We start from the raw sequence: 25,245 nt of genomic DNA, 5'->3' as shown, positions 1-25,245 counted from the left end.
TTGATTTTACTTTAAAAATTTTCTCAATTATCTACTAAATGTTTTTTTTTTTACCCAATATCCATATGAGCAACAAAAATGCACATGGAAAATAAAATGAGTGTTCAATGCTCACTTGAATGAATAATAATAAATTAGAAATGCACATATTGGAAGCTCGAGCATTTGCACATAAAAACATAGACTATGCTCAATTCATAATGTACAAAGTGTGTCACACACTCAGACATGCAGCTTATTTTCAAGAGTAAGCATAAAGCTAAGTTTCAAAGGCATCAACATATTTGCTTAGGACAAGTAACGAGACATCCATGACTGGAAGCGAGACCATGCAAGCTGGACATTAGCTTCATTTAGATCATTCAATCCCATGGCCTTCCTCCTCTCAATTCCTTCTGGAGACAGGTTCATGAAAGCATGTCCACTTCCTGGGTAGATATGAACCTCATTTGGCACACCGGATAGCTTCAGCTTTTCCTCCAAACTTTTGGCAGTCTGAGATTTCAAGTAGATGTCAAAATATATATTCAGAAAGTCTTAAAAGATGCATTTACCCAAAACACCAATTCACCATAACACACTAATGCATTCAAACCTTAGTAAATATTGAAACATGGCTGCTTTTACAATTATAATTGTAATATGAAGAGTATAATGAAAAGAAAAAAAAAAAAAAAATCAGTTTTTATATTATAGACAATAAAATCACATTGAGCAAAATCCTGAACTATGTTTTGGTATTTAAAGCATTTCCCAGTTTAATTATCATGGAATAACATAATACTCAAGTTGATCTACATGGAAAGCTTGCTGTTCAATCACATATTTGTATGCCATGATTGCCATCTTTGTGAGTACAGATATTAGGAATGAAACTCTCGACCTATTTAACTTTAACTAATCTTTCATTTATTTTGGGTGCATGTGAAGTAAATGCAACATCCAAAGACAAAGGGCCTTGACTGTGCAGACTTGGACCACACAAATGCAGAATTTTTTGGATAACAAGTTGTAGTGTGACTATATGATGCTTGGGGTTCGTAATCAAATACGACATACTTCGTACCATTTACAGTGTTCACTCATTTATTTTCTCTATACAAGATGATAAGAGAATAGTTTGTAAGTTCTCCTTTTCTGGTCAATAGGATCTGTACTCCGAGTCTCCGATAGCCATATGCGACCAACTGTAGGAGCTTAGGAGGGAATATAGATGTATGCTGTTCTACTCTAAACATAAATTAGGTGTAAAAGGGCTGCATGTCAGTGAAGCTAGAGTGAATATCAAAACACACTATTTCTTATCGTTCTGATATAATAGTAAGCTATTGTATTCAAGGTGGAGCGTTGTGAAAGGCGGGGAGGGGAAATTTTGGGGAAGAGACTTACTGCCACATCTGAAAACCCAGCAATGTTATCCAAATCCCCAAAATGAGCTTGGACAGGAGCTTTAGCCTGGGCAGGATCAGCAAGCTGTGGTGAAGGAGTTCCATAGAAGCCAACAACAGCATCAATTCCAGGCACTAAGACAGCGCTAGCAATCGAAAGAGCACCTCCCATACAATATCCAGTTACTCCAACCTACAAAACGAGTTGGTTCATTAATAAAACGCGCCCATAATTTGTATATGGAGTGAACAGTTTTGTATAACAATAACATGCCTAACTAAAGAAAGCAAGAACTTTTACAATTTTTCCACAGCAAAATCAAATACCAGACCTACAAGCGCATACCTTCTGCGAACCATTTGCCTTAAGCCAATTGACAGAAGCTTCAATATCCTTAATAGCACCTGCCCAGTCCAGACCTTCCATCAAATGCTGAGCTTCAGCAGCATCTAAACCCACCTTTCCACGGTACAAGCTACAATAAACAAACACGAAGAACAAGTTAATATGAATATGACCACTCAAATTATACTCTCAAAGATTCATAAAAATCAAAGAAACCACAATTTCCTTACTCTGGAATAAGTGCCTTATAACCAGGCTCCAGCTGAGATATTTTTATAGCATGGTTCTTAATTTCATAGTCTACTCCCCACCATTCTTGAAGCACAACAATCGCAGGAGCATCGTCTTTTCCAACAACATATGCATCAAAGCTCTAGCAATTCGTACAAACAATACACGAAAAATTAATCATAAATCTTTAGTGAAAACAGAACCCTTGAAACGCTCTTAAGCTTTAAAAGTCAACAACTCAAACCAAAAGATAGCTCCTCCCTAATCTACCTGATAAGTAGTTATTACCAAAGTTAGACTCTTCATATACCCCCAAGTACCCGTGTTGGATCCTCGACACTCCGACATGGGTGTATAATGTATAAAACATACTTGACACTTTGTACCAAAAACATGAAAAAATTTCATTATTATAGCTGAGTCCCAGTACCATAGGTTATTATTAATATATGGTATCAAGAATTTCTCAAATCACAAAATCCAATTAGAGAAATGCAAAACCCAGAAAGCATTAAGAATTAACATAATATACTCATCAAAAACCCCCAAATAATTGCCCTCTGAAAAAAGCCAATTGCTTAATTTGATATAATCCCATTTCATTTCTCAGCTAAAATATGCTAAATTATATCCAAATTATCATAAAAAAATCAAATAATAACATGCAGAAAATACAAGAAACAAAGACAAGAAATAATACCCATCTAAAAATCTGGTCAAACTATAAGATATAAGGAGAAAATAAAGTATAAAAATCAAAGATTATAAGATGATGAAAAACATACAGTGTCCTCTCGTTTAATCTGGACTTTGTTGAAGGCAGAGTCAGCCATTGATCGAATTTGAAGGCGATTAGAGAAGGAAGAAGAAGGGTATTTGTATTTTACAGGAGAATATCTGATGAAGGAAGATGATGAATCAAATAAGGTTCTGGAAGCTCTACAAGCTAAAGACCCTATCATTTTTGAAGGGTTTATTTTGTTGGTTGAATTGTTGGTCTAGTACTCTAGTTTAGTTTTCTACCTTCATTGTGTCCTTGTACAACGGAGTAACATACAACGAGACTCTTCTAGTTCTAGGTTACTTTTTTTTTTGGTTTTTTTCCCTACAAAATACAAATAGTTTGTGTTTGAGTATAGTCCTAACATGAAAATGCCTACATCGACTGCATAGTTATTGTATTTTTGGAAATGAAAATGAGGCAATATGAGCACTGTACACATTACGACGTTTGGGAGTGCACTACCAGTCTACCACGCGTGGGTATAAGAGGCAACGTGAGCCACTACACTATGTAATGGGAGTGTACGAGTATATATGTACATGTTTATTTTATCCCCCTATCCAAGTATAGTACGGAGTAGTATGCTTTCATTTAGATACATAGTGATGTTTACAAAGGAGCAAGTCTATACTTCCTATATGAAATGTAACCCAAACATATAGGGAGATAGGCAAATAATATACCATAATGTTAATATAATGCTTTACATTTGATATCTTAAAAAATAACCTTTTAATAATAGGAAGCATAATTTATCACACTACAAAATTCAATTAATCATACTCTCTCAATCAAGGCTTCACTCTTTTTTCCTTTTTCTTTTACTTCTCTATAAAGTGTTTCATATACAATTCTCCACTACGGCATGACCAGATGTTGCAAGTTGTAACTTGAAATCGTAGGTCTTGTTCTTTTACTTTGTCTTGGAAAAGCAAGTGATCCCCTCCCTTTCATAGTTATATTTACTAAAATGACACTTCTTTGTAATATTGGTGGACAGACTAACTACTCATAGTTAGATATCTAGCCAACCTCGACAATGAAATTTTTAGACTTCCACTTGCCAAAATGTCAATACTAACACATTCAATACTACTTACACTTCATCATCAAAACAACTAAATGAGAATAGTGTCGTTTAGCTTAATTAAGAATATTCAAGGGTAGAATTTAGGATCTAATAATTGAATCACATATCCAACCGACATTGATGACTTTGAGCTTACTATAGACCCCAAAAAAATAATTTCCCCATCCCTTGTCAGATTAGTCAAGGATAACTCTTTTCCACAGATAATAACTTTTGACCAAAATGCACATAAAGCCACTTACTCATCAATTATTGTTGTGATCAATCCAAAAGAAATACTAGCACTATATATATCTCACTTCTCATCTACTATAACAATTGCATACCTTACTAACCTCAAAATCATACATTTATTAAGGCAAAATAAGATAAGAAAGAAAGCAGAGATGGTTTCATCCCCAATTACTGATCTTCTGAAGAATCAGCTGCCTCTTGAGCAGGAAACTCTAGAGCTTAGCGAAAACGTTCGCTATGGTCTGGTTCTTGTAGACATCATCAATGGTTTCTGCACTATTGGAGCTGGACCTTTGGTAACTTTAATTAGTACTCATATATTTCCTGATATGATCATATCCTAAAATTGAATCAATATTTGATCATATAATATAATATGCTCGTATATATATTGGGTATTTTCACTTTTCAGGCTCCTGCAGAACATAATCAGCAAATGTCAGACATGATCAATGAAGCAGAGAGGCTAGCAAGGCTTTTCTGTGAGAAAAAGTGGCCAATAATGGCCTTCATTGATTCTCATCATCCTGATGTACCTGAGCATCCCTATCCTCCCCACTGCTTGGCTGGATCAGAAGAATCAAATCTTGTTTCTGGTAAAAAAAAAATTATTTTTCAGCTGTAATAGCTGATAATACATGTTTCTGTAAACATAGAAAAGTATAATACTCCTTTCGTCCCAAAAGTATCATACATGCATGCTCCTGTAAACGCAAGTATAATACTCCCTCCGATCCCAAAAGGTCAAAAGTATCATATATGATATATTTATATGTTCCTGTGAGCCTATATATCAGTATTGAGTTGTATATTTGCTTCTGCTGCTGCAGCTTTGAGATGGCTAGAGGAAGAATCAAGCGTGACAATTAGGCGTAAAGACTGTTATGATGGATTCATAGGCTCCATCCAAAATGATGGCTCTAATGTCTTTGTGGACTGGGTGAAATCCAACAAGATTGAATCGGTAAGCTCTAACACTATCTTAATGTTAATGGGCATACAGATTATATCAAACCTAAATTTGACAGTAGTTCATTCTTCTGTTTTTGGTTTTTGAAGCTATTGGTGGTCGGAGTATGCACAGATATTTGCGTGCTGGATTTTGTCTGCTCAACATTATCAGCAAAAACTAGAGGTTTTCTCTCTCCTTTAAACGATGTGGTGGTTTACTCTAATGGCTGCGCCACATTTGATTTTCCCGTCGAAGTTGCTCAAACTAGTAAACATGGTTTTGCTCATCCGCAGGTAAAATACTAATACTCCTCGATCTCCAAATAAAAGTCTTATTAACTTCATTGCTAGTGCTAGTTCTTTGAGTCAGATGAGCACCAATTGTACCAGTAATACATTTTTCAGCTTACACTCCAAATCATTGTTGAATCTTCTATATTTACAGCAGAATCTAAACATCAATGATTTGGTTACAGGAGATAATGCACCATATGGGGCTTTACATGGCTAAAGAGAGGGGGGCAAAGATTGTGAGCAGCGTGTTAGCAAGAGGACCATGAAAGCGTCGAGCTTATTCCCAAAATTTGAATTCCAAAAACCACTTATTTTGTTTCTATATCACACTCTCACTTAATGTATATGTGAAACTAAGCACCCAGACTATTTACTCAAGCATCAAGTATTACTGTATTAGAATCAAAATTTTATTGTCCAGTCTGCTAAAATATAAATCTTGTCCAGTTGTCCTTCAGCAATACTTTAATTCTCCAGACAAATTATAATTCAAAGGTAAACTTGTTGTGAGTCTCACCCATGAATTGGATGAGACAATCTCATTCAAGATAAGCTGTTTTCATTAAGATCGTCTCATAAGCTTCCAATTTACAGGGGTTCATGTAAGCAAGCAGACTATGACAAGTCCTAACGGCCACAGGAGTCAGGAGATAGTGAAGCTATAACAATTAACCAACAAGATTCTTGTATCAAGTCTCAAACTATACTTGTCACTAAAAAAAAATGCTGGTCTAAGATTTACAAGCATACAAAGCTCTCAAAGCCTAGAAACAGAAATTGCAGAACTAACAGCACCGATCTTTAAAAATCATGCATACAGCTACACAAACACAAATCATGCTACATTTATTAGCATATACAGAACCATAGCACAAGTTTGTGAGCTGAAACAGGTATATTTACATGCATTTGCAGGGCAAATTTACCCATAAAAAACCGAGGTGCTGATAAGTCTCGTATAGTTTGAAGCCCTAGGAGATACATTCATCAGCCAAAATTGCTTACAGTCTGTCAGTGATGTCAGCATAGTAAATGTACCCTGCTACAAATACAATCCTTTGCGCTCTGCAATCCAGAATGAAAGGCTTCTTACAAATAATTACCTAAAGCTGCAGAAAACAATAGGATAGAATGATAACACCATAGCTTGCAGATGAAACAGCTATAATCTCACCTGCATTTGAGCAGGTAACCAAACTTGGTGCAATACAATACACTTAACAAAAAAAGCATATCAGCGATTGTGTAGTATACTTTCAGCCTTTAAAGAGTATCCTCCCTTGTTTTTGTATCAAACTTTGCAGATAGACATAGGTGCCAATTACAGTTAGGAATAATAGAAATCATTGGACACAATGTTAGGTCATCCCATTCTCAAGAAGATAAAAGAATTAAGATGCAAAATTAGCAATTTTTTTAAAGATAAATGATCATAATTATTCCACTACTTAGATCAGTAGAAAATTTCACAACGAGCAGTATTAGTAACTTTGGTACTTTCGTTGTATACCCCCAAGTGAGAACCCCCCCCCCCCCCCCCCCCCCAAACCACACACACACACACCCAAAAAAATCAAGAAATACCCATTAATGATACTCAAGCCACATTTTTATTTTTTTCATCCCAATTTTTTAAAAAAATTCTCCATATTACCCTTAATGATACTCTAGCAAGCAGAACTGTAGGCTGTAGCAGTATGGTGGAGAAGAATAATTAAACATAAATGTAAACAGAGAAAAATAATTAACAGGACTGGAGAAACAAGCAGTACAGAGTTCCTCACCTTTTGATCTCAGGAAAAAGACAGAAAAGACAGATCCAACTTCCATATACAAAAAACACCTATTCTTCGATCCTTAAGCGGTTGAAAAACACTAGGAATTGATACTCTGGAGCCCAATAGACAAATCCTACTACAGGCCCTCCCTTAATATACTGCAAAATTCCAGTAATTATGTTAATAGGCATTTTCAATAAGTGGCCACAGGATTTTCCTGTCCTGAAGCCAAGAATTGTAATTTTAAAAAGCAAAAAAGTGAGAATGGTAAAAGAACCTTTCCATCAAGAATAACAAGTTCACCATCAACCCATCTTGGATTTCTGAATCCTGGCTCAGCTAGCCTCCCTTGTCCTTTATACCGAGCAACCTGGCTCATCAAAAAAGGAATATTTGGCAAAAACTTGGTAAGAGGACACTAAATAAATTGGTTAATGACCACCAAGTTTTTAATACGCACCACTCCAAATTCTTCTGGAATTATCCCTTTGTGAGGAAGCTGATAACTTTTGCCAATCTTCGCACGAAATGCAACCTGTAATATTGACTTGGCGCATCAAAGATAAATCTAAGAACAGATACACTTGAAATTTTAGGAGACTCTGCAAAGAATGAGTTTTAGACATGGGCTAAAATAAGGAAGTGGTAGATGCTGGACAGCTGGAGGTAGTGATGGTGGTCGGCACAGAAAGGACCCTAATACACCCAGCTTAGAGTTAATCATTTTATTGGCATTCTTGGGCAGGGGTAAGGACATCTGAGAAATTTCTGTTATCATTATATCAATTTGACAAAATAATTGTACAAAAGTTCAACGACTGAAATTACTATCTAACTATTTATCATGTTGAAAATTGTGTGATTCATTTGGCAAGATAATAATTTGTATTAGATAAATATTCCTAGACTTGGTACCTATCATAATTACTGTACAAAAAAAAAAAAAAAAAAAAGTAGATAGACTCCCACTACTTCATGCAAATTGATGAAATTCTTTTCTTTTCTTTTCTTTTTTGTTTTTTTTTTTTCATTGGCCGGGTAAAGATGACCAGCCAAACTCAATCGGTATTAGCCCTTAATTATAAATTTGAAAACCATACATTGCATGAGTACTGTACCAGTAAGCATAACAGATTTGTACATAAGCCTAAACTACAAGATGCTACCTCTCCTTTGAATTATTCATAATTTACCCTACCCCATAACTACACAGAGATCTAAACAAGGCTTCCTCCAAGGGTGGAGTATAGACATATCTAATCATGAACCAAAATAAAAATTTACCTGACCAGCAGGCACATAAGGATCTCCTGTAAGCTTTACAGCCTCAACGTATTCATAGAATTGAAGATTTGAAGGCCCCTTGCTCCCACCATCCTCTTTCCATTGGCCAAATTTGCGTTTTAACTGGATGACTTCTGAGGTGTATGGTCCATGGGATCCAATATAAAGTCCTAATCAAAGAAAATATACTGAATATCTCCACAGTAAGTAAGGCTTGAATTTAGAAAGGAAAAGACTTTCTCAAGTGCCCAATAGTGACATATTATTTGTGACTAACATCATTAGTTAATAAGAAAGAACTTGTCCTGAAATTAATCACCATTTAGGGGATCTGGATACGATGGTAAATCAATGCGATTGAATGTCGTAGATCCAGACAAAGGCTGGCGATTCTGAACTTGGTTCAGAGTGAGACTGATCAAATCTCCCACATCCTTAAGTACCTGCAATATTTCAGCATAGGCCATAGTCGTAAGTACTACTTGAAACTAATATCATAAAGATAAGACACCAGAAATAAACTCAAAAAGGAAATGAAAGTTTACCTTTACAGGTATTTTTTCTCCTCGGCTTATAGAATTGACAAGGTCAGACATTACATGGTCGATACTGCGCCGGCCTTTAGCATTTGCCTTTCTTTTAGACGAAGTCTGACCTTTTGTAACAGATTCTGGCTTACTTTTATCATCCTGTATACAGAAAGAAAAAGATTTGTGTCCCTTTGACTTGAGTTTTGCTGGAACACGAACAAGATCTTTAGAAGATGCTGTGCCGGATAGGTTCTCCACAAGACCACTAACTACTACATTGACAGCAATTTCACTTTGCTCTTCCTTATCTAGGTCACTGCTAGTAGGATCATCTTCATTATCATCCTTTTCTTCATCACTTTCTCCAGGAATATCGTCATCTGTATCTTCTGTGTCTATACTGTTCAACTCAGCCTCAATATCCTGATCTTCATCTTCTTCCTCTATTATCTGCTCCACCACCTTAGATATCAGATCTCGATCTACTTTTCCTGGTGCAGTTACTTTCAAGACTTTGACTCTTACACCAGGAATCATATCTTGTAATATATTTTGGAATCCTGATAGTCCATCAGCTAACTCTGAATCATCTTTATCTTCATCATCATCATCAGTATCTTCAAGCACAGGAGTAAAAATATCAGTTTTCCCCCCTCCAGGACTCATTTTCATACTGCCTGGGCCAGCAGGCGACTTTGGGAACACTGATGGAAAAGTTTCAGGAACTGCTTTTCTCTTCAAGTATACAGCCTAAACAGATAAAGATTTACGAATAAGGTTCATATTTAAGAACATATACCTGCCCAAAATCAAAAGCAGGACTTGAAAAGAATATGTTTCGCAAGTTCACAACAAAGTAAGTATATGATCAAAGGTCTTATAAAACTCAAGCATCAACTCTCAAGATATATAAACTCTATCAAACGCAAATTTATTTTAACTTGGTAAAGGGTTGCCTCTACCATATCAAGGCAAGGAATCTATCCCTTTCATAATTCTTATAACCTTTCGTTTTCAAATGCAAATGCAACTAGGGATTATTCTCATTACACCACGACCCGGGAAACAATATCTTGCTTGCTTAAAACATCAAACGTTCTTCAAATAAAAAAGGATAAACAAGACAAAAAAACAAAATCAAAAGAAAATAATTCACCTGTTGTCTGTAGTCACCTTCCTTGTTCAGTGTTACATAGATCTCAAACAAGGGAGCACCAGCAGTTGATGTAGCTAGCTGCCTGAAATAAAGTGATTAGCCCTACAGAAATAGTGGCTAAAGCTGTTCCCATACTGGGCTAGTCGACAAATAATCCTAATATACAGGAGGAAAAAAAAAAGGCAAAATATAACATGTTCTCCACTTGAGCACATGTCACAAAGTGGATATGAAATGGTTCATGAGGCTATGAGCTCCTCATGTTTAATCCTAAACGCATCTATGAAGCTTAAAGAGATATATTCATCACAGTGAACTTTGGAAACATAGTTTAAGAATGGAAACAGATTGGGCAGGTAACAATCAGAATAATTGGAGCCTAAAGCTTTCCCAAACTCTTGTCTCCCAATAAAAACCTGGAACAGAGTAATAAAAGGCTTGCAAGACGATATGGTCAAGCATTTTATTTGTCTAGGTGAGGTGATTTAAAGGAGACACAACTATGCACACACCTTTTTTTCAACATTTTTTTAATTTTTGTTAAGTGCAGCTTGCTTAAGCGTAGATAGATCCCTATCACAGTATCATATTAGTTCGCAGCCTTCCGATACATTTCGCTAAAGAAAATTAAAAGCCCCAGCCCAAAAAGTAATTCATTATTTTGTTGATTATTCAGCTGAAAATATCACTAATAGCAAAGCACTTTCCACCTGTTCCCTACTACTAGTAAAACTCACATACCCTTCCTCTGCTTCGACATGGGCAGCCAATGTTGCCCAAATAGATGCCTAATTGAAGATTACTTCCTAGTCCCTTTTCTCTTGTAAGTTGCTTCAGACACTACCAACAGATAGTAAATAAAGTTAATCATCCAAAATCCCAAAGCATAAATTGAATAACCTAGATATAAACAGGATCGGAAGGCACGAGCCCAACCAAGGGAAACCAACAGTCAAGCAGGGAAATGATTGAGATGAGATAACACTCTAACATTAAGAAACTAGATCAAAGGATTCTGAGGGAAACACAACATAGTTAAAGCTATAACAATTTGTCTGAAGGGAACTAATCAACAAGAATAGACAAGAATTTCAAACCATGATTAAATCTACTTCTTCTCAATTTGATAGACTCCAATGATACGGCCAGAAAAGTATTTAGTACTACTTCTGAATCATACCACAGTGATTAAATCTGTTCCAAAGGACTTGACATTGCAAATCAGCTTACATATATACCACACTATATTTGATCATCAAAAAAGTCCAACACCATCCTCAGATTGCTAGCATCCACTTCATAAGTATAGTATGACTTTTGATGCTCAATCCACAAACAGTCCACATAAATGAAAAATCTATGGATCTTGTTCATACTGCACATTGAACAACTTGCCTCTCCGGCCAAATTTTCTTCCTTCTCTGCTATGATTCTTTGTAATATTGTGGGGTAACGACTTCTTCAACATCCTACCAGGCTAACACCTCTAATTATAGAATCTACAAATATACCGAATATGATTGAGACTAAGAAACTTCACAACTTTGTATATAAGCAATTTGTCAATCATAAAGAAGTAAGAGAAGGGTGTTAAAATAAGAAGAATAAAAAGGATTTCATTTGCATATGTTATGAGTTAAATGTGCACATTTCATTTAGCTGCAACTTTTATAACTCATCTATTGTGTAACTCTTTTTATTTTGCAATAAAAAAAAAAAATTCCAACAATGTACATGGTTTTTTTTTTTTTTCTTTCTTTTTTTAAATTTTTTTTTTTTTTTTATTCTTCTCATTTTTAAAAACTACTCACAAGATCTCTTAATACACTGTTTTCCACATTATGAGATGAGATTACCTAGGACTATAGCTTCTTGCCACATATCTACCATGCTCTGCACTTATACGAATTATACAGCCATGGGGATCATTTCTATCATCGGAAACGCCAGCCCACCAGCCAACCTGAAATGAAACAAAAATTGAACTACATTTAATATTCATCAAATGTATTATCCTTAGTAACAGAGAGGTGTGAAGAAATTTAATGCTACTGGGAAAACACACAAGTGGAAGGGAGGGTAACTAGATATAATTTACAAGCTCATGTTGAAGTAAGGTGCAGGAGCCCATACAAGCACACATGCGCACAATAGATCACCTATTCCAAAGAAACCAAAAGTTCTATAGTAATGCAGTAACAGATTAACCCATTTCCTTTTACTTACTAGTCCAGCACCAGCATTATCTCGTACAAATACAGCATCTTGGTAGCGCTCCTCCTCAATGGCATTCTGCAATCAAGCAGTTATTCAGGCAACGTAACTAAGCGTAATAATATTCCAAATGAAAACTGTAAGACGAGAATGGAACCTTTAAATAACACATCACGCTTCCAACAGCATCTTTTGTCCCAGCAGCTGCAATGGCTACCTTGAGTCTTGCAGCAGCCTCATAATCCTCTTTCTCAATGGCATGTCTAAGTTGAGACTATAAAGACAAACAACAGGAATTGCTTAGAAAAACAAAAAGGTCAGACCAAAAATACCTTTTATTTCAATCCTTTTCTACCACATAAATTCATCCACCATTGGTAATTTGGCATCAAATTAAAAACTTCCAAATAAACAGAGATATAAACACAAAAAATTAAATAAGTAAATAAAATAAATAAAAAAAAAATATATTATATACACACTCAGAGGGCATAATAATTAACCTCCCTTTCCCTTCCCCTTCCTGTGCCTCAACAAACACTATATAGAAGTTTTGTCAAAAAGTTTGAAAGTTGCATCTTTACCCTCTAACTAGTGAGAGTAGCTTTCACCTCCCATGATTGTATTGAGAGTAATGTTATACATGAGGTATATATGACTCATCTAGGCCCATGATCTCTAAAAGAAGAGTCAGTAATACACCAAAAAAGCAGAAAAACAAAAAAAATCAATAAACCCAACTTGAAAAACTTCTTAAGCATAAGCACATTCTGGGAACCAAAATTAGTTCATTACTTCCATGCATAAGCACATTTCGGGAACAAAAATTTTTTTCTTAGTTCCATGAATAAGCACAATCCAGAAACAAAAATTCGTCCTTAGTTCCATGCATAGCCACAATCCAGAAACAAAAAATCGTTCTTCACTTCCATGCATAAGCACAATCCAGGAATAAAAATTCGTACTTCATTTCCATGCATACGCGAATTCGATCAACCAAAACTCAAACCCAAACAATAACTCATTGAACAACCTACCAAGTAGTAAATGCCTGAAACAGGGCAATACATTGTTGAATTTATCTTAACAAAACCAATGAATGATCTTTAAAAAAAATATTGAGGCACTATGATCATGAGTAATATTCTAAAATTAGCAATTATCTTTCGATTTAATCAGTATAATTTCAGATAATATTTCCAATATGATAAAAAGATAACCAAACAGAACTGAAATTCAAATTCAACTGAATTGTAACCTAGTAATAACAATTAAAATCAAAGCCTATCAATTAAATTATAATACATAACGAAATTCAAATTAAGGCTAATAAAAACTGATTACCTTGAGTAGATTAATCAAACGTTCTTGTTCTTCAACCTCCTTGAAATGCAAAGACCAGCGTTCCCAATCCCAACCATCAACATCAACCTCCAAATTACCACTTTCCTCTGATTTCTTCTCCCTAACCACCACTTCATCCTTCTTCGGCGAAAACCGCGAATTGACGAAATCCTCAACCGCCTGAGCAGCAGCAACGAGAAATTGCTGAAACGACGACGAAGGCGAAGGCGACGGCGAAGGAGAATCGGATGAACTACTGCGACAGCAACAGAAAGAGGAATTCTGAGGTTTAGAAATGGAAATTGAGGGGATTAAATTAGGTTTTCTGAGAAATGGAGAATTGAAGGAGAAGGAAGCACAGCTATGGAAGTTGAGATTAGAATCGGAGAAAATTGCAGGCGAAGTGAAGGGCGTCGGAGGAGAAATCGGAGACGCCATTAATGGAGGAGAGAGAAAATGAAAGAGGGTTTTAGGATTTAGGTTTGTGGATGAGAGAGAGAAAAAAGGAAGTGAGAAAGTAGAGGAAAAATTGAATGGACAAAAGGAAGTTTTCTTGGTGTTAATGATGTTGATGGATTGTTTAGAGGCTCAGCCATTTTATGTTTAGGTGGTGCCATGGTGGTTACTAATATTGTGGTCTTGTGGATAAGGAGGAGGATATTTGTTACTTCTAATTTTTAGGTTTTTCGTCTCGGCCATCAAAATAACACGTTGTATAAATACTCTCGTATTAAATTGTTCTAATTTCTTTGAAGGAATTAAGATATTTTTATTTTATTTCTTCAGAAAAAAGAAAAAAAATGATGGATTACTGTTAATAAGTTCAATTAACATAAATTACGATCGAATAATACTCCATACATTATTATTGATTTGAAATAAAGTATTTCTCTTAGAATGATAAAACGGTATCATGTAAAAAAAAAAAAAGTTGTGTTGCCAATTTACCTTTGCTAAACTAGTCATATTTAGTTTAAAACAAACTTGGAGTCCATTGTCTTTGAAGATCTCTCTATACGTACTTGTGAATTCTTTGTCCTTAATTAATCACTAACCCAATGGTTTTAAACAGTGGTTACTATATAGTTCATACAAGCATAATTATGGAGTATATTCAAACAAGTAAAAACCAAGTGAATATAATTTACATTTTTGTGTATGATGTTTTGAGAGTTTGAGGCGACTAGACTATCCTTGAACTATTAGCTTTTAAAAGCAACATCACCAATATGAAGTAATTCTCTACTTCTAATGGCTTGAATCATTAATGATTTTAATAACACACAACATTAAATTGTGCTTAGATAATATTCCATATTCCGTATCATTCAATTAAAAACATTTTGCGTTATTTTTAGAGTCTGTTCTGAACTTCCGATTTACTGAAAACAACTAAATTGAATTGAACTAAGCTAAAATGAATTGTTTATGAGAGAAGAAAATTAGGAATTAAACTGAATTGATTGAAGCTAAAATGGACCGAACTGAAATTAAGGTGAACCGAACTGAAATTAAGCTGAACCGAATTAACCCTTAATATTTTAATATCATGAACATTTAAACACAATTTACTATTCATACCAAGGAGAAGTAATGAGTTAATGACTCGCGTTATTAGAGGCTACTCATAGAAAGTTTATTGCCAACATGTTGTGCAGCTATTTCTATTGAATAGCGATACGGCGTCGTCTAGTTTCTCCTACTATTCTTCCCAAAATCCCAGCCGTAGGGTTTAACACCGGAACTCTCTTTCTTTCTTCAGTCTGCACAAAACCCCTCTAATGGTGCCATAAAGTAATCAAGGTAAAAACTCTACCAAACCCATCAAAAATCTCAACTTTTCTCTCTTTTTTCAAGGTTTGATAACTTAACCCTCATTAAATTTCAATTTCCCAAGTATTTTATAGTTAATTTCAAGCTTCATATACATGTTAAATTCACTTTTATTTCTGGGTCTATGGTTATTTTATCTTAATCATACATTTACTTTTCTCTGCTATGCGTTTTTGTGCAATTCATACATTATCCCATTTACGCCATTTTCCCAAAAGGTTCGGCCTTTTTCACCATTATTACTATGTAAATCATTCAGTTTCATGTGTTCTTCAAAGTTCTGGTACTAGTGATGATAATGTTAGTGATGGTTCTAGTTCTAGTCATTATTGTGATTACAATGTTGTACATAGAGAAATGAGGGATTATGCTAAGATGGGTTGTGTTCAAAAGGCACTAGAGAGTCTCAATTCAATGGGGTATGTTGGGGGGAGGCCGTTGGTTTATGATTATAATGCTTTGATTTATAGTTATTTGAAATCCCGAAATGTGGTTTTTGATGAATTGGGTCGAATCTATATGCATATGAAGGTATCCTGGTTGTGCCCAAATGCATTGACATATGTTGGCCTCTTTAATGGAATGTTATTGTTGAATTGTTTGTCGGATGCGTTGTTTATCATTGGGGAGATGCTTAGGAGTGGGTATGCACCGTCATTTGCTTCTCTATCGCGGTTGTTGAAAAGATTATTGAGAGGGGAGGATTTATTGGGTTCGAGGTATGTTATAGAGTTGATGCTGGCACTGGACTACTTGCCGACACATCTGTCATTGAGTAGGTTGATTTTGAAGCTTTGTAAAGTGGGCAAGATACATGAGGCTTATAGAGTTTTGAGTGGCTTGCTATGTAAAGGTCATTTTTGCACTCCGCTTGTATATAATCCAATTTTGTGGGGTTTATGTAAATGTAACCAGAGTTCTATCGCATTGTCGTTGTTGTTTTCTTTGAATAAGAGAGGATTTGTACATAATGTGTGCTCATACACGGCATTGGTATACGGGCTGGGTAAGGAAAAGATGTGGAATGGAGTTTTCCAGGTGTTAAGGGAAATGGAAATTGCTGGGTGTAAACCAAATTTAATTACATACACTGTCTTAATTAAGTATCTATGTGAGGATGGGAGGATTCAGGAGGCTTTTGTCATTTTTGCAAATATGGAAAAAGAAGAATGCTATCCGGATTTGGTGACATTTAACATCATTCTTCGTGAGCTCTCTCATCAAGACAGGGCAGTTGAAATTAGTGAGCTGATGTCTCTGATGGATCAGAGGGGCTTATCTCCCGATCCATACACTTTAACTGCACTGGCTGCTGGCATGTTGAAGAAAGGAAAGCTAGGAAATGCTAGTAATTTTTTGCTTGATGTTATTTCACGAGGGTACAATGTGGATATTGCTGTGTATAACATGTATCTACACTCCTTGTGCTTAGAGAGTGGATACATAGAAGCTTTATCCGTGACAAAGAGCATGGCTAGTAAAGGTTTCACACCGGACACCACTTCATATAACACAATTCTAAAAGGAATATGTTCTGAAGGCAATTTTGATGATGCACTAAGGTTCTTAGACAGGTTAAACTTAGCTACTGATGGGCCTGACATAATTTCTTTTAACACAATTTTGTCTGGAGCATGCAAACTAGGGAATTCTTCTATCATTCACAAGCTTTTGGATTGCATGGAAGATAAAAAAATAGAGCTTAATGTTGTAAGCATGACTTGTTTGATTAAATATTTCTGCAGAGTTGGAAAAATCTTTGAGTGCTTTGAATTATTGGAGAAGATGCTGCGTGCTGGTCCTACTCCAAACGTTCTAACTTTTAATGCAGTCATTGATGGTTTATGCAAGAACCACTTGCTCGGGACAGCTTGTAAAGTTCTTAAACAGTATAAAAACTCTGGAGAATTTCCTAATACGAGTACATATGATATTCTTATACATACAGCCTTGAGTGCTAAAGAATATGCGATGGCTGAGGAGTTAATCACTGATTTGTACTCCCAGGGATTGGAACCTAGTGAAGTCGCTTATAAATCCTTGGTTATTGCCATATGCAAAGATGGGAATATATGCGCTGCTCTTGAGCTTTGTAACCGAATGCTTGCTGATGGACGCAAGCCTTCAGTTGACATCTACAATGTGATTTTGAAGGCAATGCTTCGGAAAAGGATGCTTAAGGATGCTTTTTTGTTACTAAAGGACATGGTAATAAATGGTTGTGAACCTGATGACATGTCACATGTTATTCTGAAGCAAGCACTCTCAGAGGATGCAGATAAGAAACAATTTCAGGCCAAAAATCTACCGGATTATATAGTGGTGTAACTGTATTAGAGAGTTGCAACTTTATATATTATTATGCAGAGTGGTCTGAAGTGTCAGCCTTCTCTGCTTACCCTCCTCGCTCTCCAGAGTAACATATGTAATTCTGAAGCAAACACTGGCAGAGGATGCGGAAAATCATTTTCAGGCCAAAATTTCCTGGAGTATGTAGCGGCGTAAATGTATAAGAGAGATGCATTTATATAGTATTATGCTGGGTGGTCTGAAGTCTCAGTCTTCTCCACTTACGCTCCTCACTCTTCAGAGTAACATAGTGTAATCCAGGTAATCAGAAGTATCATTATGTATATTTAATCTTGCCATGTGAACTAGTTTTGTCTATAATGTTTGCTCGTCAATATTTTATCTGGAGTTTATAGATAAGCTGCAATTAAACTAATATAGGCACAATATGTTTGCAATTATGTTAGACTTGACATGTAATGAATGTGACTCTGCATATGATGGATAGAGGTAATTGATCTATTCTAGCAACAAAGGCATTAAGATGATGCAGACCTAAAATTGGGAATTAGGTACCCCCGAATTTAAGCTATCATTCAGTTCTCGAATCACTGATCCTTGACCCAGACATCACCTGAGTTACCTATTCAGAGTACATAATATTACATTAAATTGTGCACCGACTCCTGGTTGTTGAGATTTATCCCTCTCGACTGAAAACGCATACGTGAGTGCTTCACTGCTTCTTGATCTCACAGTAGTCAACTAATCCTAGATTATACAACTAGTGCCATCCCTTATCAAGCTCATTACCAGCTCTTTCAGTTAGTGTTCCCATCTTACAGCTTCAGATGACATCCACACATTCCCAACCACAGTCTTGGGTTTCGGTGCAGCATGTAGGGTTTGTGTGTCCAATATGAGTTCAATCTGGAAGTTTTTTTTTTTTCTTATTTCCTAGCTAGAAAAAAAATTGAGGTTAGCTCAAATCATTTTAGATATAAGGCTAATAAGTCCAGATTAGTTCAATGTGGAACTATACTGTGTATGTGTTATGACAATTTTTTAAGATCTAAACTACTACATATTGACCTTTATGGCTTATTTGGTTGGTGCTAATATATGGTGGTATCGTAAAATAATTATATTTTATTTGTAAATAAACTTTAGCCCAATATTGATGTTAACGCGACTCCATCCTTGATGTGATTTTTTCCTATTTTCCAATGATCACTTTAGAGTTGATATTTATTGTCAACGAAATTTATAAAGATATAATTTGGGGTGGACCAGCATTACCATAGATATTGGCATGGGATTTTCCTTGAGAAATTAAAGGTCATGGCCATTAAAATGGCCAAACCCTCCTGTTTTTGTGCCTGTGAGGCTGATCTTCTTTGTTTCATCGTTTTTGTAGCTTGTGAGATAACTCATAAAGCAATAGCAAAGCTATGGAGAGACGCAAAGTCAACAAATAAGTGTCATTCCTTTCTGGTAATTGGCAAGTTCCTTAGTGGCCAAAATTTGTTTGTCTCTGCTTTTCAGCGGGATCCCTTGCTCCCTCAGTTGTTGAATAAGATTATTCTGCATGTTTAACAGTTCAGATATTAATCATATGATGTCCTTGACCTTGTCATGGACTTGACATGTGGAGAGCTTATTCTTTCTGGTGGACCATATCGTCTGCCTTGGTACCGATTAGAGAAATTATGATCCAATGGCTTCAGATGCAGGTATGATTTTAATTCATAAACCCTTTATCTTATACTACCTCTGCTTCGAATTACTCGCAACAAACGAATATTTTATATCTCACAAATAATACCTCTTTGTTGCGAGTAATGCGAAGCGGAGGTAGTATATGCTGTAGAAATTTAAGGTAATGATCACCTGCGTCGGGATGTAGCTAGGACAAATCTTTAAGAAACTTAGTATGTCGTGTGTGTATAAAAATTCAATTGTGAGCATAATATAATGGTTATATGTTATGGTGGAAGAGTGAAACAGCTAATAATTACCTGCGACTCTATAGACCTTGACATAACAAATGCAATTAATATTAGGGCTTGCTTGTTTGAGGATAATGTATTAATGGAATAAAAATGAAGAACATGGGGTGATGGGGGTAGATGAAGGTGGTTGGAGAAGGAAGAGGTAGTGATTGTACGAGGATGGGATGAAATAGGATGAAGGAATCATTACCCTCACTGTTACTCACCACCATAGTTGGGTATTGTGTTTCTATCATAATGAGGTTAATAGGCCCTGTTTTCTTTTAGATTTCATTTAAAAAAATAAAAAATAAATTAATTTCGGTAAAAATAATTTCAGTTCAGCAAAAGTAAGGTGAAGAGAACATGACATTAGTATACAATAATTGGCACTCCTGAACCTAACAATATACAAGAAGATATTCACTCCTTCATATCATTTAGTTTGCACATCAACTGAAAAAAGTCAAGTCTCGCATGCATTTTCTCAGGTGACCAGTAGCTGGATCTCTTCTATTTATCGTTAATAAGTAATGTTAAAACATCTGCCTTTCCTTTTTATTGATACAGTTATGAGGGACAAAGGCCAACCTAGAGAGTTCCAGTTACAGATACAGCCTTGTCAGCCAGTCTAGCTAACATACAGAGAATCCGAGAATTTGTACAATTGCAAACTATTTCATCATTTGGGTTGAGTTGTCCATGTGATAAATGTTATCAGAACTTCGGAGTTGACTGAGATACGTCTCTGCAAAAGTGGTGTGTAATGCTGCTCCGATAGGAAGAACATCCTCATCAAGGAAGAAGTAAGGAGAATGTGGGGAGTGTACTGCACCAATTTCCTCATTTCTTATACCTATGCCAATCAAGATGCCGGGGATCTTTTCTTGGTAGAAGGAAAAGTCTTCACCTGCCATTACTTTCTGCCCCGGCAGGATACTATTAGGACCTAGCAGAACTCCACCAACAGCCCTAATATGATGATGCAAAGTATCATCGTTGTTGACAGCTGGATATGGAGGGTAATTTTCTTCAATGAAATCAACATATGCTCGGCCTCTATGTAAAGCAGCTCCATGCTCAACCACCTTCAAGGATTCTTATCAAATACATCATTCAAGCCTAAAGCAACTAATGGGATAGAATGTAAGCAATCAAGAACAAAAGCCACTGTAGACTGAACAATGTTTACAGTAAAATCTAACTAAAGTTTGAAGCTAATCACATGTATTTGCTTCAAATTATGTTCTAATTTGTTTACAATGTTAGAAGCTCTTAACATGATATAATTACAAATATAGGCAATTGCTTTAGCTATGGCTTTGACTAATTACAGTCACTTTTGTTTACAGAGCACGGGCAAAAGTTTAACGTCATAGTTTCAATGCATATAGAGCTCAAATGATGTCTGATCTTTCAAGTTTGGATTTCACTGTGGTTGCAAGCTAAAATTTACAGTTCACTAGACTACTGGATGAAGGTGGTGGATAAAACCATTACAGCAGACTGCAAGGATCAACAGAGTATGTTCAGAATTGAAGTATACCTCTTTTAACCTCCGTTGAAGCCAGTGCAGGCCATCCGTGGTAAGACTCCGAAGTGTCCCTCCAAACTCCACAGATGGAGGAATGATGTTCAAAGCTGTACCACCTTTGACATATGTAACAGACAGTACCTTCAGCAAAAGTAGCTGTTAGCATTTCAGTTGCACAGATCTTCAAACAATTCACTTGTGCTATTACTTTACTCCTTATTTTACCTCAAGTGCCATTGTTAGATTTACGACTCTCCAAAATTTGTATGGACATTTTGTTCAAATTATAACATGAAGATTTTGTTAAATACAAGTTGGTGGGTATAACTCTTGAGCACATATCTGTTTCTCAATTCTGACAGATTGACACAATTATCTGATCTAACTGATAGCGAATATTTGAAGAATTAAAATTATATGGGATCCTAATCAGAAAGTTAATATGAAAAAGGTTTTAAGAATCATTATACATGGCTTTCAAGGGGATTTGCTTCTCTTGAAATGACTTGATGCAGTGCCAAAATAATGAATGATGTTGACACTATTGGATCAATGCTTTTATGAGGTTCCGCAGCATGTGCTCCTTGCCCTTCAATTTTCACTTTGAACATGGACACTGCTGCACAAGAAGGTCCTGAGACAGAAGATATTCTCCCTGTGGGTGTCGTAAAATCAACATGCATCCCGAAAATTGCCTTGGCTTCACCAAGGGCACCATCCTGTATCATGTGAGCTGCACCCGCGCCTCCCTCTTCAGCAGGTTGGAAAAGCAGTCTCACAGTTCCCTTCAGTATCACAAAATGCAAAAACACTGCAGTCAAACTTGAAAGGACATTGACCAAAAACAAAAACAAAACTGTAAGGACAAGCCTATAGAACATAAGATTCTAAATACTAATGTCTACCTATTTTTGGTCCTCAAAAGGAAACATTCGAAAGAACTAAACAAAATTAAAACCATAGACGCTCCACGGTTCCACCAACCACAAATTATCTAACCAAAGGAGCACCAAAACTTCAAATTCAATGCATAACATAGTTACTAGAGACCGAACCTTAAGCCGATCCTTCCTTTGATTCAGCAACTTAGCAGCACCAAGGAGCATTGTAGTGTGAGCATCATGTCCACAACCATGCATTCTCCCATCAATTTTACTCTTATGCTCCCAATCTACAAGTTCCTATTTTTAGCAGAGTGATAAATAAATAGATTATATACAAAGTATATACACTGCAATTTAATACTACCTCCGATCCAAATTACTCGCAACTTTGGGGTATTATTTGTGAGATATAAAATATGTCAAAGTTGCTAGTAATTTGGACCGGAGGTAGTATAAACTTAGCTCATGTTATCAATAGTTACATGGAACAGTTTAATCTAAGTACTTGTGTCGTATACAAAGCAACATATTTCGAAATTTTGGCAGCAGAACAATGACAAACCCATAATAAATATACCAAATTCAAAATTTTGGCCTAACAAATAAGCATAATAAGATTAAAAACTACTGCACAAATTCACTCAATTCCAGCTTCTAACATTCCTACTCGATCAATCAAATGACAAACACCAAACCATTCATATGGACGGTAACTGTCACACGATAAAAAAAATCATAACATGAACAACTTTTAGACACGAGGGAAAATGTACTAAAAGAAAACCAAACATACAACATGAACCAAACTCGTATCAAAATGATTTGTGGTCGGCTAACATGAATCATCCTCGCGACAAACATCATAAGACAAGTTCAAAAGATTATTTAAAACTACCTGCATAGGAAGAGCATCCATATCAGCCCGGAGAGCCACAACAGGTGAAGAACCCGACCCGATGATCGCAACAACACCAGTTTGAGCAAATGGGTATTCATAATAAATGCCAAGTTTGTCAAGTTCAGACCTAATTAGAGAACTAGTGTTGAATTCTTGGAATCTGAGTTCTGGGTTTTCATGGATTCTTCTTCTAATTGAAACCAACCAATCTTTTTCTCTTTTTGCATCTTGTAATACTTGCTTTGCATAATTTTCCTCCAAATTGATGCTACTACCAGAGCAAGAAATGAGATTAATGGCTGAAAAACAGATTGAAAAGATTACCCAAATTGGAAACATATTAATAATCGAAGGAAGACTGTATGCGTCACAGTAGTGAGTAGTCATCAACTACTTTATAAAAGCTGAGTTCATAGAATATTTGGGGTGGGTCGAGGAATATTTATACTCCGAATTTATCATCAATAATATTAATAAATATATAATGTCGTTTGGAACCATATATGATTATTATTTGTTGTCATAAATGTTCGTGGTAAACTTGAATTAATGAAATCGACGCAAGCTGTAAACCGGTACATTGTTCGTTTAAAGGCAAATTAGAACCAACTCAATTAGACTCCCGGAGAGTATTAGGGACCATGGTAAACATTTCGGCAATTTTAATTTACGGGCGAAAAAAAAAATCAAAAAATTTCAAAATTAAAGACTAATATTCACGCTTTTGAGAAATTTTGGAGGTTTTGAGGCCCGGTATCGAAAATCCTTGAGATTTTAGGGGATACATCTCTGAGTCATATAATGCCGTTTGGAACCATATATGATCAATTTATATTGTTACAAATGTTCGTGGTAGACTTGTGTTAATAAAATCAGTGCTAGTTGTAAACCGGTAATTGGGCGTTAAAAGGCAAATTGAATGGTTCCACCTAGCCAATTGGACTCCCGGAGGGTATTAGGAACTATGGTTAACAGTTTGGCAATTTTTATTTCCGTGCGAAAAAAGTCAAAAAATCTAAAATTGAAGGCTAATACCCATGTTTTTTTAGAATTTCGGAGGTTTCGGTGTCCGGTGTCGAATAAAAATGAGATTTTAGGTGATACATCTCGGGGTGATATAATGTCGTTTGGAATCATAAATGATCATTATATGTTATCATAAATGTTCGTGGTAGGCTTGAATTAATGAAATCGGTGCAAGTTAGTTGTAAACCGATAAATTGGCTGTTTAAAGGCAAATTGGATGGTTCAACCCACCCAATTGGACTCTCGGAGTGTATTAGAACCATGGTAAACATTACGGCAATTTTTATTTCCGAAGAAAAAAAGTCAAAAAATTCCAAAATTAGAGGCTAATATCCACGCTTTTTGAGAAATTTTGGAGCTTTCGGGGCCCGGTGTCGAAAAGTCTTCAAATTATAGGGGATATATCTCGGGGTCATATAATGCCGTTTGGAACCATATATGATCATTATGTGTTGTCATAAATGTTCGTGGTAGGCTTGCATTAATGAAATCGGTGCAAGTTGTAAATCGGTAAATTGGCCGTTTAAAGGAAAATTGGTTGGTTCCACACACCCAATTGGACTCCCGGAGGGTATTAGGGACCACAGTTAACATTTCAGTATTTTTTTTTCGGGCAAAAAAAAGTCAAAAAATTCCAAAATTGAAGGCTAATATCCACGCTTTTTGAGAAATTTTGGAGGTTTCGGGGCCCGGTGTAGAAAAGTATTAAAATTTTGGGGGATACATCTCGGGGTCATATAATGCCGTTTCGAACCATATATGATCATTATATGTGACAGGGTAAAGTCGTATCCCCTAATCAAAAATAATTACCTAATTCACTAACTAAAGTAGATAGGGAAGTAGGGTCGATCTCCACAGGGAAACAAGTCTTTTTACTCCTAATTAAATATTATAATCTAAATTATTTAAGTAACCAATATTAAAAGTTGAATATGAAACTAAACTAAAAAGAGTAGGAAAAGGGAGAAAATAATATATAAAAGGATCTAGGGCATAGGTTCACCAATAAATAATATTGCGGGGTAAAATAGGGTAATCAATCATTGACATTGCACAAATAACATGATTAACAGGCTCTCGCAATTTATTAACCAACATAGACCTAACAGGCTCTCGCAATTTACTAGATCTAAGTTCTTATTGAAAATAGTCTTTAATATCAA

General features: G+C 35.8%; 5 protein-coding genes across 6 annotated transcripts; 2 read left to right on the top strand and 3 right to left on the bottom strand.

Moving 5' to 3' along the window:
* Window positions 1–85: 85 nt before the first annotated feature.
* Window positions 86–2,958, bottom strand: LOC145559174 (uncharacterized). Its single transcript, XM_081620604.1, has 5 exons — window positions 2,751–2,958; window positions 1,965–2,107; window positions 1,735–1,864; window positions 1,390–1,581; window positions 86–495 (listed from the first exon to the last, which is right to left on the bottom strand). Exons 1-5 carry the CDS (start codon window positions 2,925–2,927, stop codon window positions 289–291), a joined length of 849 nt encoding a protein of 282 aa, XP_081476730.1. The 5' UTR covers window positions 2,928–2,958; the 3' UTR covers window positions 86–288.
* Window positions 2,959–4,107: 1,149 nt separating this feature from the next.
* LOC145559173 (nicotinamidase 1-like) lies at window positions 4,108–5,818 on the top strand. Its single transcript, XM_081620603.1, has 5 exons — window positions 4,108–4,369; window positions 4,486–4,669; window positions 4,904–5,037; window positions 5,133–5,318; window positions 5,501–5,818. Exons 1-5 carry the CDS (start codon window positions 4,226–4,228, stop codon window positions 5,582–5,584), a joined length of 732 nt encoding a protein of 243 aa, XP_081476729.1. The 5' UTR covers window positions 4,108–4,225; the 3' UTR covers window positions 5,585–5,818.
* A 321-nt stretch (window positions 5,819–6,139) lies between these two features.
* On the bottom strand, window positions 6,140–14,216 carry LOC145559172 (protein EXECUTER 1, chloroplastic-like). 2 transcript variants are annotated; one of them, XM_081620602.1, is made up of 12 exons: window positions 13,625–14,216; window positions 12,438–12,554; window positions 12,293–12,358; window positions 11,923–12,029; window positions 10,067–10,148; window positions 8,926–9,660; window positions 8,700–8,823; window positions 8,381–8,550; window positions 7,557–7,631; window positions 7,374–7,466; window positions 7,103–7,254; window positions 6,140–6,492 (listed from the first exon to the last, which is right to left on the bottom strand). In XM_081620602.1, exons 1-11 carry the CDS (start codon window positions 14,060–14,062, stop codon window positions 7,162–7,164), a joined length of 2,100 nt encoding a protein of 699 aa, XP_081476728.1. In that variant the 5' UTR covers window positions 14,063–14,216; the 3' UTR covers window positions 6,140–6,492; window positions 7,103–7,161. The 2 variants fall into 2 exon arrangements, with proteins under 2 accessions (XP_081476728.1, XP_081476727.1); XM_081620601.1 differs by having other exon boundaries at window positions 6,140–6,427.
* A 1,314-nt stretch (window positions 14,217–15,530) lies between these two features.
* Window positions 15,531–20,431, top strand: LOC145559170 (uncharacterized). The gene is made up of 4 exons (XM_081620599.1): window positions 15,531–18,067; window positions 19,164–19,240; window positions 19,346–19,479; window positions 20,308–20,431. The coding sequence occupies exon 1, from the start codon at window positions 15,623–15,625 to the stop codon at window positions 17,783–17,785; it is 2,163 nt and encodes a 720-aa protein (XP_081476725.1). The 5' UTR covers window positions 15,531–15,622; the 3' UTR covers window positions 17,786–18,067; window positions 19,164–19,240; window positions 19,346–19,479; window positions 20,308–20,431.
* LOC145559171 (IAA-amino acid hydrolase ILR1-like 5) lies at window positions 20,094–23,439 on the bottom strand. Its single transcript, XM_081620600.1, has 5 exons — window positions 23,051–23,439; window positions 22,327–22,452; window positions 21,742–22,056; window positions 21,284–21,412; window positions 20,094–20,825 (listed from the first exon to the last, which is right to left on the bottom strand). The coding sequence occupies exons 1-5, from the start codon at window positions 23,390–23,392 to the stop codon at window positions 20,412–20,414; spliced, it is 1,326 nt and encodes a 441-aa protein (XP_081476726.1). The 5' UTR covers window positions 23,393–23,439; the 3' UTR covers window positions 20,094–20,411.
* Between the last annotated feature and the right edge of the window lie 1,806 nt (window positions 23,440–25,245).

Source organism: Chenopodium album, chromosome 9, assembly GCF_948465745.1.
Source record: "Chenopodium album chromosome 9, dcCheAlbu1.1, whole genome shotgun sequence".
NCBI classification, from domain to species: domain Eukaryota; kingdom Viridiplantae; phylum Streptophyta; class Magnoliopsida; order Caryophyllales; family Amaranthaceae; genus Chenopodium; species Chenopodium album.
This window is presented reverse-complemented; position numbering and strand designations above follow the sequence as displayed.

Coding starts and splice junctions, on each gene's coding strand:
- LOC145559174 (XM_081620604.1), bottom strand. CDS start 2,927: ATGATAGGGTCTTTAGCTTGTAGAGCTTCCAGAACCTTATTTGATTCA. Junction 2,108..2,750: donor AGATTAAACGAGAGGACACT/GTATGTTTTTCA, acceptor ACGAATTGCTAG/AGCTTTGATGCATATGTTGT. Junction 1,582..1,734: donor AGGCAAATGGTTCGCAGAAG/GTATGCGCTTGT, acceptor CTCGTTTTGTAG/GTTGGAGTAACTGGATATTG.
- LOC145559173 (XM_081620603.1), top strand. CDS start 4,226: ATGGTTTCATCCCCAATTACTGATCTTCTGAAGAATCAGCTGCCTCTT. Junction 5,038..5,132: donor AATCCAACAAGATTGAATCG/GTAAGCTCTAAC, acceptor TGGTTTTTGAAG/CTATTGGTGGTCGGAGTATG. Junction 5,319..5,500: donor ATGGTTTTGCTCATCCGCAG/GTAAAATACTAA, acceptor ATTTGGTTACAG/GAGATAATGCACCATATGGG.
- LOC145559172 (XM_081620602.1), bottom strand. CDS start 14,062: ATGGCGTCTCCGATTTCTCCTCCGACGCCCTTCACTTCGCCTGCAATT. Junction 12,030..12,292: donor ATAATGCTGGTGCTGGACTA/GTAAGTAAAAGG, acceptor GTTTCATTTCAG/GTTGGCTGGTGGGCTGGCGT. Junction 8,551..8,699: donor GTATCCAGATCCCCTAAATG/GTGATTAATTTC, acceptor TTCTTTGATTAG/GACTTTATATTGGATCCCAT.
- LOC145559170 (XM_081620599.1), top strand. CDS start 15,623: ATGCGTTTTTGTGCAATTCATACATTATCCCATTTACGCCATTTTCCC.
- LOC145559171 (XM_081620600.1), bottom strand. CDS start 23,392: ATGTTTCCAATTTGGGTAATCTTTTCAATCTGTTTTTCAGCCATTAAT. Junction 22,453..23,050: donor TGGATGCTCTTCCTATGCAG/GTAGTTTTAAAT, acceptor TGCTAAAAATAG/GAACTTGTAGATTGGGAGCA. Junction 22,057..22,326: donor AAAGGAAGGATCGGCTTAAG/GTTCGGTCTCTA, acceptor GTGATACTGAAG/GGAACTGTGAGACTGCTTTT.